This window comes from Podarcis melisellensis, assembly GCF_964234715.1.
Source record: "Podarcis melisellensis genome assembly, chromosome: 4".
Taxonomy (NCBI): Eukaryota; Metazoa; Chordata; class Lepidosauria; order Squamata; family Lacertidae; genus Podarcis; species Podarcis melisellensis.
Window position 1 is genome coordinate 7,782,884 of NC_138531.1, and position 16,134 is coordinate 7,799,017.

A 16,134-nucleotide genomic window follows, 5' to 3' on the forward strand; every position below is an offset into this window, starting at 1 on the left:
GTCTTCCCTGTTCATATTTTTCCTACTCCAAAGACAATTCAAACTAAGCTTGACTCCTGCATTGGTCAATGGTCTGCCGAAGAAAGAGTTCCATTCCTTCTGAGCTGGTTCATAGTCTGGGGCTTCTTTTGGATTCAGCTTTGATGGCCGGTATTAGGGACGTGGCTGAATCAAACGCCTGGCAAGAGTCAGATTCAGGAGAAGAGGGATTGCCAGTACAAAGAGAGACAGAGTCCGACTCTGGAGACGAAAGATCGCAGAAAGAGCAGGAGGCGGTGGGATCGGGCCCCCTTCACCAAGAGTTTCCCTGAATCAGCTAGAGCAGTAGACACGAACAGCTCACAAGAAGGGGGAGGGGGAGAGAAAGGCGGTAGTGAGAGGGTTGCTATGCAACCAGCAGAGAAACAGAGTGCTGAGAGTTCTTCTTTTGAGGGGGGGAATTCCACCCTCCTTCTTCCTGAACCCAGAGTTGAAAGGGTTAAAATGCAACGGAAGTACAAGAGATGAAGGACTGGAATTTGGTGCCCTTCGTGCTGTGAGAGGGGCAAAGACTCAGAGGAACCTCATTTCAAAGAGCAGTAGGCTGGGAGCTCTGGATGTAATTTATAAATAAACGTACCATCAAACTGCCAGAGAGTCATTGATTCGTATCGAGGTTTGCTTGCCTGTCTGAGATCATTACAGCCAGGTAGCTTCAGTGGCTAGAAGAGACTTTTACCAGTTGCAACTGGTGTGATAGCTGCAACCATTCCTGGACCAGGAAAGCTTGGCCACAATAGTTCATGCATTGAGTTCTTTCAGGACTGGATTATTGCAATGTGCTCTTTGTGGGGCTTGCTTTGTGCAGAAGCTGCAGTTAGTGCAGAATGCTGTGGCACCATCACTGACGGGAGTGAGACCCTATCAGCAGATAACACTTCTGCTCAGAGACCTACACTGGTTACTGATTCCTACGGGGCCAAGTTCAAGGTATATAAAACCCTTGGCAGCTTGGGACCATTCTACTTGCCAGATTGCATTACACTTTATGTGCCCCCTTCGCCACTTCAATCTGTGGAATGGGCACTCCTACAGGTGCCACACAATACCAGTTTGTCACCTGAAAGAAATTGATCTTTTAGTGTATCAGCCCCCACCCTTCAGAACTCTCTTCCCTCGGCATCAGGCAGAAGTATTCCATATACTCTTTTCAGTGCGTCATAAAAATGTTTCTGTTTAGGCAAGCCTGTCCAGACATGAAGAAGGTTGATGCGTTTTTTAAGCTGGTTTTTAGCTCATCACTGATTTAAATAATTTCTGACTATTTTAAATAGTTTTTTTTATTTAAAAAAAATAAAAATAGTATTTTTTATTTAAAAACAACAACACCCGATACATTCTTTTCATAAATAGCCTTGAGGTTTAATTACAATCAAGTGGTAAATATATCTTGTGAAATAAATAACTTTTATAAAGCTTTATCATGCCCATCCCCACAGTAAACTCCCCCCTGCATTTTCTAAATGAAAAAAAGAAAAACTCCAAATGCTTAAGCCTTTCCTTTCAGGGTTTTGATTGCCCTTTTCTGCAGATCACCAGCAGGTGGTATTGCAGTAAACAGCTCAATAGTGGTTAGATGATATAAGGGACTGATAGTGTTTTGCCTGATCCCATAAAGCTGCCAGTTCTAACCTAGCAAGTTTTGCCTGCACAGCTTTACAGTGGTACCTCGCAAGACGAATGCCTCGCAAGACGAAAAACGCGCAAGACGAAAGAGTTTTCCGTTTTTTGAGTCGTTCCGCAAGACGAATTTCCCTATCGTCTTGTGAGTTCTTGCGAGTTTGTTTCCTTTTTCTTAAAGCCGCTAAGCCGTTAATAGCCGCTAAGACATTAATAGCCGCTAAGCCGCTAATAGCCGTGCTTCGCAAGACGAAAAAACCGCAAGACGAAGAGACTCACGGAACAGATTAATTTCGTCTTGCGAGGCACCACTGTATTGCTGAGAGGAACTCATTGACAGCACTTCCTGTACTGATAACACCATGGCTTGATATTCCTTAGGCACCCAATCAATGACTTTATCAGCGCCCAGAATACCCAAACAGCTTTCAGGGCATGCACATGTAGCAGGGACAAGTTTATTCTGACTTATATTTGTACTTCATTTCTACAGTAGTTAGTATATTAAAAAGTATGTAAAAATATTTCTAAATAGTATATAGAAAACAGCTTTCTTTGCCAATGACTTAATCAAGAGGTTTCATTCTTCTAACACCTTGATTTGTTTGTTCATTAATTAAAGGTTAACCCTGGGGTTCAGTGCTTTGGCCAAGACTGGATCCTGTCCCAAAGGGCAGAAGCAGAAATAAGAAAGGAAAGGAATTGGTAGAGTCTGTCTCTCAATTCACGGCCCAGCTCACCACAGGAAACTAACTGGCAGTGGAAAAGAAAGGACCTATTCATACCACAAATAGTATTAATTTGTGGAATTCACTGCCACAATATATGGTGATGACCACTAGCTCAGGCTAATTTAAAGAAACAATAGCCAAATTCATGAAGTAAAGCTATTAGGAATGTTATGCAGATAAAGCCTCAGTTTTAAGATGCATAAATTTTGGATAAATTTTGGATACCACATGTTGTGGATAGACAGAAGTGTGGGGCAGTTAGCACATGAGAAGATCCCCGCTCAATTAGGCCAGTCGGATGCCTATGGGAGCCTGCAAGCAGGACCTGGGTGCTCTAGTGCTCTTCCACTCTCTGCCTCTTCCATTTGTCAGTTAATTCCCACCATACACAACCCTTTACTAGTATCACATACCATTTTATGTAATGGAAATGGAAGCAGCTAATTAGCTCTCACAGTATCCTGAGATTCAGAGAAACAGCTAGAACTGAAAGACCAAGGGTGGATCTACACACAGGAAAAAACCCTGCTATAAATAAGTCATAAATTAAATCGTTCTAACAAAAGAAAGAAAAAACTCTATGTAAAACCACATAGAAAGGTTTTGTGCTCTACAGCACCATCTGGTGTTGCATGTTTATAACACATTTAAAACACTGGTGGGTTTTTTTTTTTTTTACTAATGTAGCTCAGTCCCCAAAGAACATGGGTATGCACTGGAACTAAGCAATCACAATATGTGAGACTGCAGAATGTATTTGCAGACGTTAAGCCAGGGGGCGTTAATTGGTAATTTCTCTGTGTTTTTGACTCGCAAGCAAATCTGTAAGCACATCTTCTCTTTAAACCCGCCTTTTAAAATCCCAGGACAAACTTGGATACAGTTGCATTAGGATTATCGATAACGTGTTAAGCCGATTCTTCCCACAAAAGCAATTGCATTAAACTACGCAGTAGTTTTAAGCAGTAAGATGTAAGATTAAACAGCATCAAAAATATTATTTTGATCCATGGGCTTTAATTTCATACAGAACGTTCGTTTAAAACGAAAAACCGGTAAGAGTAAAAATAAATCCTCAAATCAGAATGCATAGTCAAGAGCTATCTTGAATATAAGCAATATTCCAAAATGGTAGATTTTGAGGGTAAAAGTGGATCACATCTGAACATTAATACTGTATTTGGGTCAATTTGTTTCACTGGATCATTGTACTGTTTTTAAATACTAGAAACTGCATTCTTCAAGCTTGGGTTATGAAAACAAAATTATACCTTGAACTACAGACAGGCAGATGGCTACTTGCTTACAAAGGTTTACTGGCCACTACTATTGGCATGGAAACAGCTTTTGCCGAATGCAAACATAACATTCTGATGTCATGCATGATGTCACCAACAGTCTAAGCTCTAAGTCCTGCTAATGTGAGAGACAGTTAACAGACCATCTCTGAACATGGTCAAGAGGGATGTTGATAGGAGGTGATGAAAGGGTTTATTTGGAGCCTATATCAAGCTTTGGTGCAGGAAAAGCATTTTGGACTCTGTCAATTGATCTGCCAACCTGTCCCAGTGGTGATGTTTGGAAGTGAGAGCTGGACCATAAAAAAGGCTGATTGCAAAAGAATTGATGCTTTTGAATTATGATGCTGGAGAAGACTCTTGAGAATCCCATGGACTGCAAGAAGATCAGACCTATCCATTCTTAAGGAAATCAGCCCTGAGTGCTCACTGGAAGGACAGATCCTGAAGCTGAGGCTCCAATACTTTGGCCACCTCATGAGAAGAGAAGACTCCTTGGAAAAGACGCTGATGTTGGGAAAGATGGAGGGCACAAGGAGAAGGGAAAGACAGAGGACGAGATGGTTGGACAGTGTTCTCGAAGCTACCAGCATGAGTTTGACCAAACTGCAGGAGACAGAAGTGCCTGGCGTGCTCTGGTCCATGGGGTCACGAAGAGTCGGACACGACTAAACGACAACAACAACAAACCCATCAAAAGGCCTTGCCACTGACTTGCCACTTTCCCACAGCAAAGTCTATTCAGGAAGGCTTCTTCTCAAAGGAAACAAAAGTAGAAACACCCTCAGCTGCTTCCTATATATGAAAGGTAAGAGGTCTGTCTTAATGTTGTTGGTACTGAAAAAAGGACTCACTGGGTATAAATCGGAAGGGAGTGGGGTAACACGGTTGCTAGAGGACAGGGAGTGTCTTGTGTCACCACCCCAAGCTGCTAATCTTCGTGCTCACCCACCGGTGGCCCCCTCCAGATTGGACCATGCTGGCTGCACCCTTTTGGACATATTTTATTTTCGTGCCCCTTCCCCAAAAATAAGCACCTCATTTGAGGTGGGAGAAAGCGAGGAAGACGTATTATGGAAAAGGGCAGCCGTGAACAAACACATGGATAACCCTAGCAGAGGAGATGGCTATAAAAAGGGGAGAATGTTTGGTCTGTTCCCTGGGTCCCTATGATTCCTCGGGTGGTATGCCCCTTTTGGTCAACCCCCTTAATTCCACAGGGTTGGTATTAGATATGGGCTGCTCCAGGGGAAACCACACTACATGGCCTGGGAAAGATACAATCTGGTTTAATTGTACAAATTGCGTTAATTGGCCCCCGCCCAGGGGTGCAGCTAGCTGTTCCAGCACCCGGAGCAGTGGGGGTGGGGCAAGCCTCCTACAGGCACTGCGGTGATCTGTGCACGGGGGCATCGCACAGGGGTACTGCGCCGATCTGCACACATTCTAAACCTGGTAATGCCAATTGCCAGCAAGGAATGTTTTGCACCCATTATGGATTCAGTTGCTCAGCCCTGCTGCCCTGCCTAAGAGGACAATTATTCAGTCCCGCTCTTGCTTTAATATTCTAGCACAGGCTTGTTCAGAAGTGTTCCACTCAATCCTAGGGGGTACCATTATTTTGGATTTCAGATCTCGCTTCCTTTTTATTTTTAAGCGTTTTGATTTTACCTAGGAAGCCCTTCATTGTTAAACAAATAGAATAGACCCCATTTCTGCTATGGGAGGCTTGCTGTATTCACAGACTAAAAGAAGATTTACAGGTGCAAAATGAAGGTTAACTCACAGAGCCTGACCTGCTCCAGCATTGTGTCATCACACTGACCAGTCAGAAGCCCACAAGCAGGACATGAGTGCAATAGCTGTATCTCTCACTTGTGACACCCATCACCTGATATTCAGTGGTATACTGTGGAGTATTCTGATTGTAAGCTTTCGAAAAGCACCTGGCCAGCTCCTGGTGGCACAGAACACTCCTTGTGTGGTGATGCAACATGATTGGTAAACCCCTGCACATCTGAATGAAGTCTGAAGGAGGGTGGGGGGAAGCACGCCATAAAACATAAAAATATGTACCATGGAATAGTAAATGTCTGAACAATTCTAGATGGTGCCAGGCTCATGTAATAATATTTTTAAACGACTGGCTAATATGGGGGAAAGTCTGACCATTCAAGAGGTTTACTGCTGTGTTTAGGCAGGTGGCAATTAATATGGGGAATGGACTGCAAGCCCCGAAATGAAATCTCCTATTGCGATTATGTTTATAAAAGTGCAAGATAAGCACTTACCGGGAAAGAGAAATTATATGGTAGGACTGGCATATTGATGTAGATTACATCATTACCTAGAAATAAATGAAGCACGTGGCCTTCTTGAAGACGGCAATGTAGTGTAGCAAGGGGAAGCATTTTCCCACTGCATCTAAATTAGCCCACTGCTATATAATTTATTTCCAAGCAAGCTTCTCAGAAAGTAACATTACGTTAAGGCTTCAGTTGCCATAGTGTTGATGGGAGAAAGTCCTAACTGGGGTGTGTGTGTGTGTGTGTGTGTGTGTGTGTGTGTGTGTGTGAAATCTCTCCCCCATTCTCTGCATCCCTGGGTAGGGCAGAAATCTAACAGAATAACTAAATAAAGCATGCTAACATCCAGCCATTGGTGACCTCTCACCAGTGATCTTGGCAAGCGTCAGAGGTGGGTTGGTGGAAAGAACCTAAACAAGCGTTTCATGGTTTTGAATTCAGAATCCCTTTGGATTTTGGCTAGGTGTGCAGAAATGCTTGCTGTGTTCCAAGCTACTTCTGTTCCTCCCCTTTCCCTAAAATGAATGGGAGTGGGAATGATGATTTTAGGCCTTAATGAGGCTCAAAGCCTTATGAACAGGGTATTTCTATGGCAAAGGCCCCTTTGTAAGGACCCAGGAGCCCTAGCCAAACATCTATCTTTCATTGGGAACTTTCTTTGGGCTCAGTCGTTTACTTCCACTCAAACTGCTGCTGGAAGGCAAGTTTCTGGGGAAAGGAGGGGGCTCACAAGGAAGGGGGCAAATGAGCAACTGGGAAAACTGGGAACAGTGGAGGGCTGGCTGGAAGGGATTTGGAGCAAGACAGGCCTTTCTGAAATATCAGTAAAGAGCTAGAAAAAACATTTCCCCACAAATTCTCAGTGCCGCAGGGCAAACTCAGAGGGAATGAACATATTATGAATCGAGATGGAGAAAGTTCATTGATTTATCTTTGGGACCTAGGGAATCTGCGGACTGGTGTGTTATCGCAGGTGTATGCAGAAGCAAGCATTTTGTAATGGATTTTGCGTGGATTAGTAAAGGATTTATTATTATTATTATTTATTGAATTTCTATACCGCCCTTCATCTGAAGATCACAAGGCAATTTGCAAAATGAAAACACAAAAATACATAACATAATTCCTTCCCCTGCTCACATATTATCGACTCCACACTGACCTCCTTTGACACCTCCCAGGCTATTGTCCCCTCTTCCTTTTCCCCACAATGGAAAACACTTGCATTGTGATGCCATGCAAATTTGCCCTACTGGGCCAAGAACACAAATTTAATGAAATGCAAACTGCGACAGACAGACTGAGTTTGAGTGACGATAATGTGATCAAAAGACAAGCAGGTACAGAACAGCAAACTACACCTCTGCTTTTGAGTACTAATTTTGTTCTTTTCTTGTTGTTCTGGATAGTTACTTTCAAGTCCCTTAATTGTGTTATATGTATCTGTTTCTGACAGAGTCTAACTGGCTAATTATCCAAACAACCTCAGATTTCTTTGTTTGCTAATTGAGTCAATCACTTGAATTCCTTGGTATAAGATTGTTGCAAAGAAACAAAGAGGTATAGGATGTTTGTGCACGACATATTCAAAGAAAATCCCCATTCTTTTGGAGTTTGGCCTAATATTCCACAGCTACTTGAAATCTCATTAATCATTTTGATTTTTGTAGAGGAGTCCATTGTTCCAGGTTGTTTTGAAAGTTAATTGAGAAAGGATCTGAAGCTTCTATGATATGTTTGTGCTTTTAATTAATTTATTTTTTTAAAAAACAGGACTTTGTCTCACTTTTCCGCATTTGTACTTTATACATATCACCCTTCTGGAAAAGGAAAAGCAAAAAAGCCCCAAATGAGAACATGAATGATAAGCACCAACCATTCTGCCAGCTCTTGATTTTGGGAGGCTTTTTAATGCAGGAATATTTCATAGCGTTCTGAGCTGCAAAGCGCAGCTCACCAAACTCTCAAATGCGTGATTGGGGTAAGCAGATTTCTGACAACCATCTGCTTTGCCATTACTACTTCCTCCTAATCAGACCAGTGCAAATTAAAATACTGAGGTAAACAGAAGAGTTAAGAAGCTCATTGTGGAGCTGTTAAGTATGGAGTAATGTTTTCAGTGATACTTTGGTGGTAGTTCAGAGAATTGTAGCTGAGTTAGTTCCAAAGAATGACTGGTGTGGAAAGGTAAGGTGCTTAACTTATTTTATATTTTTCTCTTACCACTGGCACTATTGTTATCTGCTGATACTGCAGGTGGTGTTATCAGAAGGTGCTATTGCTGGAAAAGTGTTGCATATATCTTAGTACAAATAACTAATATATAACTGCAGTATGCAATCAAAGTGTACATCCTTATATCCAGCTTTAGTCTTAAACCAACCATGGATATTACAGCATCAGTGAAGCAACAGAGAGAAATCACTCACTACAGATTTACTGTTGACATTTCCTGAACCATGCTTAAGATGCTAGACTAGAGTGACTGCATGCTAAGTATGGTCTGCTTAAGTGGGGATATTGAACAGTGTCTGCAAACCCGGTTAGAGTCAACTGTGGTTTATGTAATGCTGAACCATGGCTAAGAAAGTCAATGGCAGAATTTATGCTAGAACAGGGAGAAAGGAATGAGCAAAGTCCTGGGTCCTGACCCTTTTACCATAGCTAAAAGTAAGTACCACTCCTCTCAAAGTTTATGTTTGTGTAACTTACAACAATTACACTGATTTTAAATCAGGTTTGGCTGTTTGCTTACTTTCTTTAGTTTTGGGTTTTTAAACAGATGTGTGCCATGAAGGCATTTAGCAAGTGGAGCTCTTCCCCATAATTTCATCACCATACCTGAAGCAGCTTCACTTGCAAGAAAAAAATGTTTGCAATCCTAGTTTAAAAACTAGTTGAAGTCTATAGTCCCAATTTTAAATTCCCAATTTACAGTTACCAAATCCCATTTTATTTTATCGTTTCCTGTGTTATATATGTGATACTACAACAATTTATTCAGCTGGGTTTGGGTGTTTTTTTTGAGATAATTGATCAATTTTAAATTTAGTAAAGAAATATGAACATTTTGTCTTGAGTTGAGATTCCTGCAATGCAGTGGTTGGGCTAGATGACGATTCCGACTCTACAATTCTGTGATTCTATAATTCTGTGCTACTGAGGAGATCCACATATTGGCCGAGTTCAGACATAACGCTATGCCATGGTTTAGTCACTAAACTTTAGTGTTACCAAAATGAGGTGTGGCGAATGTTGGATTCACACGCTGCTTCTTAGCCTTGGCAATTCCTATGTGCATGTGGAGAGGAGATTGAAAGCTTCCACTTTAAATTTTGAACAAACCGCAGTTTCTCATTACATCCTACCTCAGAAACCTGTGGTTTATGATGCAGTTAGTTATCAAAGCAGGATCTGAACGCAAGATTTGATCCTAGTTCATTTGAACAAATCACATTTAAAATAAACCATAGTTGCGTATCGAGGTCCCCAGGTCCACCCCAATAACTCACACATCACACAGAATTTTTGTTTAAGGTTTTTGGCATAATTTTGGCCACAACTTTATTAAAATACAAATTTGTGAGTGGTTGCTTAGGCATTGGTTGCGACTATCTGCCCCCACCATGGGGGACAGACTGACATTCTGCACGATGCGAAAGTCAGAATGGGGGAATACATTTGGGGGTTACGCGGAGCAGGGAACCTGCCCTCACCCCAAATGCAACCAGGAGCTCATTGCTATGGCCCGAGCCCCCTTGACAGAGTGGACAAGCAATAGTTAGCCCCCAATTCCTTTAACGGAATCCCTTGCAGCAGCAGCATTAGAGGGGCAGGCACAGCCAATCCATGCCCCTCAACCAACCAAACCATAAACCAATGCCTAACCGCAACCTTACAAGTTGTGACGATTTGCTACGCAGTAGGCAAAAACCAAATGGCCCCAGCCAATCAGCCAGATGGACAAAATTCCTACCAGGCCCCCCGCTCCAAAGCAGATGACCCCATGACAGGCATAGCAAGGTCAAAGCGAACAACCCTATTCTAGGGAGGGAGGGACGGGCAATCCGCTGCACGGGCGAAAAGAGGAAGCCCTAGCCTTGTGCAAGGAGTTTTAGCATTTCTGGCTGTCAATCAATAAATGGCAACATTAATTTTTTCCCAACATCAAGGGAAGCCCCAATTGCATCAGTGGCCAACCATCAGTTAGCCCGCCCCCAACTTTGGAGTGTCCTGGCGGCCCCCACCCCAACACGTGCTCTCCATGAAGGAGAACACGCTTTCCCCAAATTTTTTATATGAGAGGAGACTGTGACTTATTCAAAAGAGGAAGTAGATGCTTTCCATTTTGTGCTCTCATGCACAATGGAGGAGGAGAGCGGAGTGGGGAATTAATAAGCCTGAAACTATAGCCATGGCTTGTTCTCGGAATGCCAAACCATGGTTTACCATTACAGTGGTATCTCGGGTTAAGTACTTAATGCGTTCCGGAAGTCCGTTCTTAACCTGAAACTGTTCTTAACCTGAAGCACCACTTTAGCTAATGGGGCCTTCTGCTACTGCCGCGCAGCCGGAGCACAATTTCTGTTCTCATCCTGAAGCAAAGTTCTTAACCTTCTCCTCCTGTGAAGAGGCTGCATCCTAATGTTTTAATGTTGTATCTTAATCTTTTAAATTGTATTTTAATCAACTTGTTTTTATTATTGGTTGTTAGCCACCCTGAGCCTGGTCTTGGCTGGGGAGGGCGGGGTATAAAATTATTATTATTATTATTATTATTATTATTATTATTATTATTATTATTATTATTATTATTATTCTGAGGTACTATTTCTGGGTTAGCGGAGACTGTAACCAGAAGCGTCTGTAAACTGAAGCGTATGTAACCCGGGGTACCACTGTATACATCTGAATCAAGCCATTATTTGCTAACCTTAAGGGTGTTTTCAATAGAAGAAAGATAAAGCTTGCCTGTTTTGTCAGTTAATGTTGGAGCATGTTGCTCAAATTTAGAGAATTACATGGGCTTTGACAGTGCTGGTTAGTATATTCATTTACACTGTGTATTTCCACCTGACATCATTTGCCCATCAGCCTGCACAGCTCAGTTACACACAGTTGCCATCCCAGAATGAGCGCAAGGGTCTCTTACCTGGGTTGCTCCTCATGCTTCTGGTTTTGTGCTCTAGCCCCAGATTCATTGTGCATTATGCTGCCAACTCAGATATGCCTTCCTTATTATTAAATGAAGACCCTCATTTTGTATCATTCTGTGCATCTTTGGACTAACCGGCCAGAAGCAGCATGCAAAAGAGATGAACTGTCAAAGCAAACAAGCTCTTAAACGAATGGATATAGTTTTTATGAACCTGTGTCAATGAATAAAAACACAGCACAAGAGAGAGACAAAAAAATATTTTTTAGGCAGTATCAGCAGAATGGCCTAAAAGGAGTGGGTTGTTTTTGTTTTTCCCCCCATTTCATCAAAGTTTTTAATGCCATGTCAGCAAATGTTGAGTCTTACAGAAGTTATGCCAAAAACTGCTACAGCATGAAAAATTAATGGGCTGTTTGTAAAACTGGCCAGTAAAGTGAGAGGGGGAAAAACTCTTACCATATGCCAATGGAGATAGTACACAGGTTACTCCCTGTGGCGCTGTAGCATACCAGTTCGGATGATCCGCAGTGGATTTGAAAGTAAATGGAAAAGCATTTCCAGTCCATAATTAACTGAAGTCAAATGACCATAAGTGCTGATTTGCACAAGTTCAAAATATATTTTTTTAATGTTGGTTATTACAGCTTCGAAAAGTAGGCATGGTTGCTACCTCCTGAGAAACCCTAATGCCTCCTCCAAGACTCGTGTAGCAAGCTCATGCAGGAAGCAAGAGTAGCTAAATATGCATATTTTCAAATCTTCCTATGACATGCTGTGCATCATGCTGTTATATACTGCAAGTTAGCAAGAAGACTTATCACACCGGTGGATGGGTGGAGGGGGGGAGAAAATTAAACCGTGGCACTTCTAGAAGCTAAGGAAAAAGAGTTTTAATCATCAATATGAATACATTTTGTGTGTAAAGAAATGGCTTCAGGACACCTCTCTAACAATTTAGAATGCTGAATTCTCTTTCCACAAGTGCTCACCTAACTGTGCCATCAGGAGAAGACTCGAAATGTGGCCTGTGGCTATCAGAACCAGGGTGCTGATCATTGCAGCTCTTACAGTTGTACCTCAGGTTACATACACTTCAGGTGACATACGCTTCAAGTTACAGACTCCGCTAACCCAGAAATAGTGCTTCAGGTTAAGAACTTTGCTTCAGGATGAGAACAGAAATCGTGCTTCTGCGACGCATCAGCAGCAGGAGGCCCCATTAGCTAAAGTGGTGCTTCAGGTTAAGAACAGTTTCAAGTTAAGTACGAACCTCCGGAACAAATTACGGTAAGTAGTTAAACAAAGTACAGTGGTACCTCAGGTGATCTCCTGCAAAGGGAGCTCTATGAAGGTAACTGGGGATTCAAGTTTTTAGAAGACAGAGTTATGATACTCCTTTACAGGAACGTTTTTATTAGTTGGTCTGATTATAACCGCAGAAGATGCTTTCATTAGCCGGGTTCTTTCTTTCCTTGCTGTTTAAGCTGTTATTTTTGATCAAATGTTTATCCTTAACTGGATTGTAAGCTTTCATCAGTGCAAGTTTTAACCCGGAAAGCAGGTTGGTTTCAAAGGTAGGAAATAGAGCCGTGTACAAGTGACCCTTTGTAATTTTTTTGCTATATTTTGCAATGAGAGAAGTGAGGTAGGGGAATTTCCCTGAAATTCTGCATTTGTTTCTTAGGGGTGGGACTTACCATTAGTAGTGCCAATAGTACAGCTTCTGTCATTTTCCTTAAGGGGTGTGGTGTTGTTGCTGCTGCTGCTGCAAGTGGAAACAGGAGAAGCTATGTTGGTTGTGTGGTTACCATTTGCTGTGCAATTTTATGTACAGTACAAAAAGATGGCTGCCCTCTACTGATAGTCTTCTTTGTATTCTTAGGAGCCCATTGCGGGTAACCAGTGTTAGAAACTGAGATCTGAAAGCTAGGAGCTAAACGGCACCTTAAACCAAGGGAATGTCCGGGTGCACTTTTTAAATAACCAGAATACAAAGCTGAAAAGGAATGAACTGCAGCTTAAATCTTATGTTCATTTTCCACACAGTCTAGTCCCCCCCCCCAATAGTTTTAAGAGGGTCTCTTATCCAGTCTTCAGAGAATAACTGGAAGAGGGGAGGCAGAAAAAGGTCCTCCTTTCCTTCCACTCTGCAAAATGTGCCTAGAACAATGAGCGTTTTGAATGCTGGTGGTAACCCAGTGAGAAAGTTCTGGTGCCTTGGCTTTATGTGACACACAGGTTAATGCAGGGGTAAGCAACCTTTTTCAGCTGTGGGCCGGTCTACCGTCCCTCAGACCATGTGGGGGGCCGGACTATTTTTTGGGGGGGGGGAGGGAATGAACAGATTCCTATGCCCCACAAATAACCCAGAGATGCATTTTGAATAAAAGCAGACATTCTACTCATGTAAAAACACGCTGATTCCCACACCGTCTGCAGGCCTTAGTTTGCCTACCCCTGGGTTAAATTAATAACAGAGTCTTCTTCAGTAAAAGAATAAAAGCTTTACTGTGTTAAAATAAAATTGTTTGCAAATAACAGCACAGTGAACAGAAGATTAAACTAGCTTCAGAGCATACAGAGAGTTACTAAGTCAGACAGTCTCCATTGAGCACAAGCTCCAACACACACACACACACACACTCACACACTCACTGAGTCTTCCTGCAAGCCGATCCAATATTTATAAAGAGAATGAATCATCCTCAAGATGAGTCACAGTGATTCAGCATGCTAAATGATTCTGCAGCTTTTCAGCATTTCACAACATTTCTAGACTCCTTTGCTGTTTCCCTTACAGCTTCTGCTCCCAAGTACCTTTGTCACATGACATTATGATCTGGGACCCAGGTAGACATTGTGGCCCAGGAAGTATGTCAGAGCCCACAGCACCCACAAACCCAGCCTTTTATCCTCCATCTCTTTTCTTGTTTTTCATTCAAGAGCTTGAACTGCCAGCTTGCTAATTAAACCTTGAATAGAACCAGATGCAGGTGTGTTAGTCGGGAAATGTTAATATATTTGTTTTACACACTTAGAGTAATGTTCGTTAGATCCCACGGCCTCCCTGCACCTCCCCACCGGTGAGATGAATATGCATTTTTTGTCTTTTTTGCTGAAAAGTTGGCTCCACATAGCAGAAGTGCAACTGGTCTTCACAACTTCAGAGTTGTCCATTCTCCTGATGCAGACAAGTCTTCATGCAGCAGACAGCGGAAAAGCAAGGTTTGCCATGAGGCGGAAGAATCGCGAATTTATGCTGTGCTCAAATACACCTGTTGCCGTAGTAATTTAGGAGCAGGCTGTTCTGACCAATTAAATTAGTTTTAGGGGCCCACAAGCTGCCCACACATTCAGTTATCCAATCGTGTTGCTGAAAGGGAGCGTTCATGAGCTAATCATAAAGAGGATGTTACAAAAGTGCCTTGCAGTTTGTATTTGGGGTCTGGGATTTGGAAAATTCCTCTGGATCATCCATTCTTACTGCAGTCTGCAATAAATCTGAACTCTTTCCACAACGCCTCTGCCTTTATTTGGCTAAAGGGGACTGGCATATTTCCAGACAACAATAATAATAATAATAATAATAATAATAATAATAATAATAATAATAATAATAATAATTATTATTATTTATTTATACCCCACCCATCTGGTTAAGTTTCCCCAGCCATTCTGGGCAGTTACCAATTGAGTATGAAAAATGATACACCATTAAATATTAAAAACTTCCCTAAAAAGGGCTGCCTTCAGATGTCTTTTAAAAATAGGATAGCTGCTGCTTTCCTTGACATCTGATGGGAGGGCGTTCCACAGGGCAGGCGCCACTACCAAGAAGGCCCTCTGCCTGGTTCCCTGTAACTTGGCTTCTCACAGTGAAGGAACCACCAGAAGGCCCTCAGAGCTGGACCTCAGTGTCCAGGCAGAACAATGGAGGTATAGATGCTCCTTCAGGTATACTGGGCTGATGCCATTTAGGGTTTTAAAGGTCAGCACCAACACTTTGAATTGCGCTCGGAAACATACTGGGAGCCAATGCAGATCTCTCAGGACCGGTGTTATGTGGTCTCAGCGGCCACTCCCAGTCACCAGTCTAGCTGCCGCATTCTGGATTAATTGCAGTTCCCGGGTCACCTTCAAAGGTAGCCCCACGTAGAGCGCATTGCAGTAGTCCAAGCGGGAGATAACTAGAGCATGCACCACTCTGGCAAGGTAGTCTGCGGGCAGGTAGGGTCTCATCCTGCGTACCAGATGGAGCTGATAAACAGCTGCCCTGGACACAGAATTGACCTGCGCCTCCATGCACAGCTGTGAGTCCAGAATGACTCCCAGGCTGCGCACCTGGTCCTTCAGGGGCACAGTTACCCCATTCAGAACCAGGGAGTCCTCCACACCAGCCTGCCCCCTGGTTCCCAAAAACAGTACTTCTGTCTTGTCAGGATTCAACCTCAATCTGCTAGCTGCCATCCATCCTCCAACCGCCTCCAGGCTCTCACACAGGACCTTCACCACCTTCACTTTGTAGGGTAACCATTGGGCGAGAGGGGCAGAGCAGGAAAATCCTTGGTGCTGATTGGTACATTCCTGAGGGGGGTCTGAGGAGGGGCTTGGTCCCTATTTAAAGGACGAGCTGACTTCCCTCCAGCCATACTAGGGGGCTCAGCCTTATATCTCAGCTAGAGAAGGGACTGCAGTGCTGGCTTCAGGAATGGCTGTATGTTTCTCGTTTTTCTCCCCTGCAATAACAAAACTTTTCTGCTTCTGATATTAATCCTGTTTAGCCTTCTCTGTCCCCATGTGCTCACTATTTTCAGGAAAGGCAGGTTTAGTTCCTTTGGGAATGAGCAATTAAGAAAAGGGCAGGAATGTGGACCGAGATTCATTTCTTGGATGCTTGTCTATTGCCCGGAGCACCAAATTCGGTTGTTAAATTTTGCCCGCCTGGGTGATTATACCAGGTGGCACTTAGTTGCATTGGCCTT

General features: G+C 42.8%; 1 protein-coding gene across 3 annotated transcripts in view; it reads left to right on the forward strand.

Moving 5' to 3' along the window:
* The first annotated feature begins 4,271 nt into the window (after window positions 1-4,271).
* The window catches only part of LOC309367739 (uncharacterized protein), a 177,185-nt gene continuing 165,322 nt past the window's right edge, over window positions 4,272-16,134 (forward strand). The window contains exon 1 of one of the 3 annotated variants that reach the window (XR_014167307.1): window positions 4,272-4,496. Coding sequence is in view for 1 of the 3 variants with exons in the window: in XM_081907353.1 (XP_081763479.1) it covers window positions 8,165-8,181 (17 nt within the window). In the remaining 2 variants the exon portion in view is untranslated. Of the gene's footprint in view, window positions 4,497-7,189; window positions 7,335-8,047; window positions 8,182-16,134 lie in introns of those variants that run through there. The other 2 variants (XR_014167308.1, XM_081907353.1) reach the window with 2 other exon arrangements.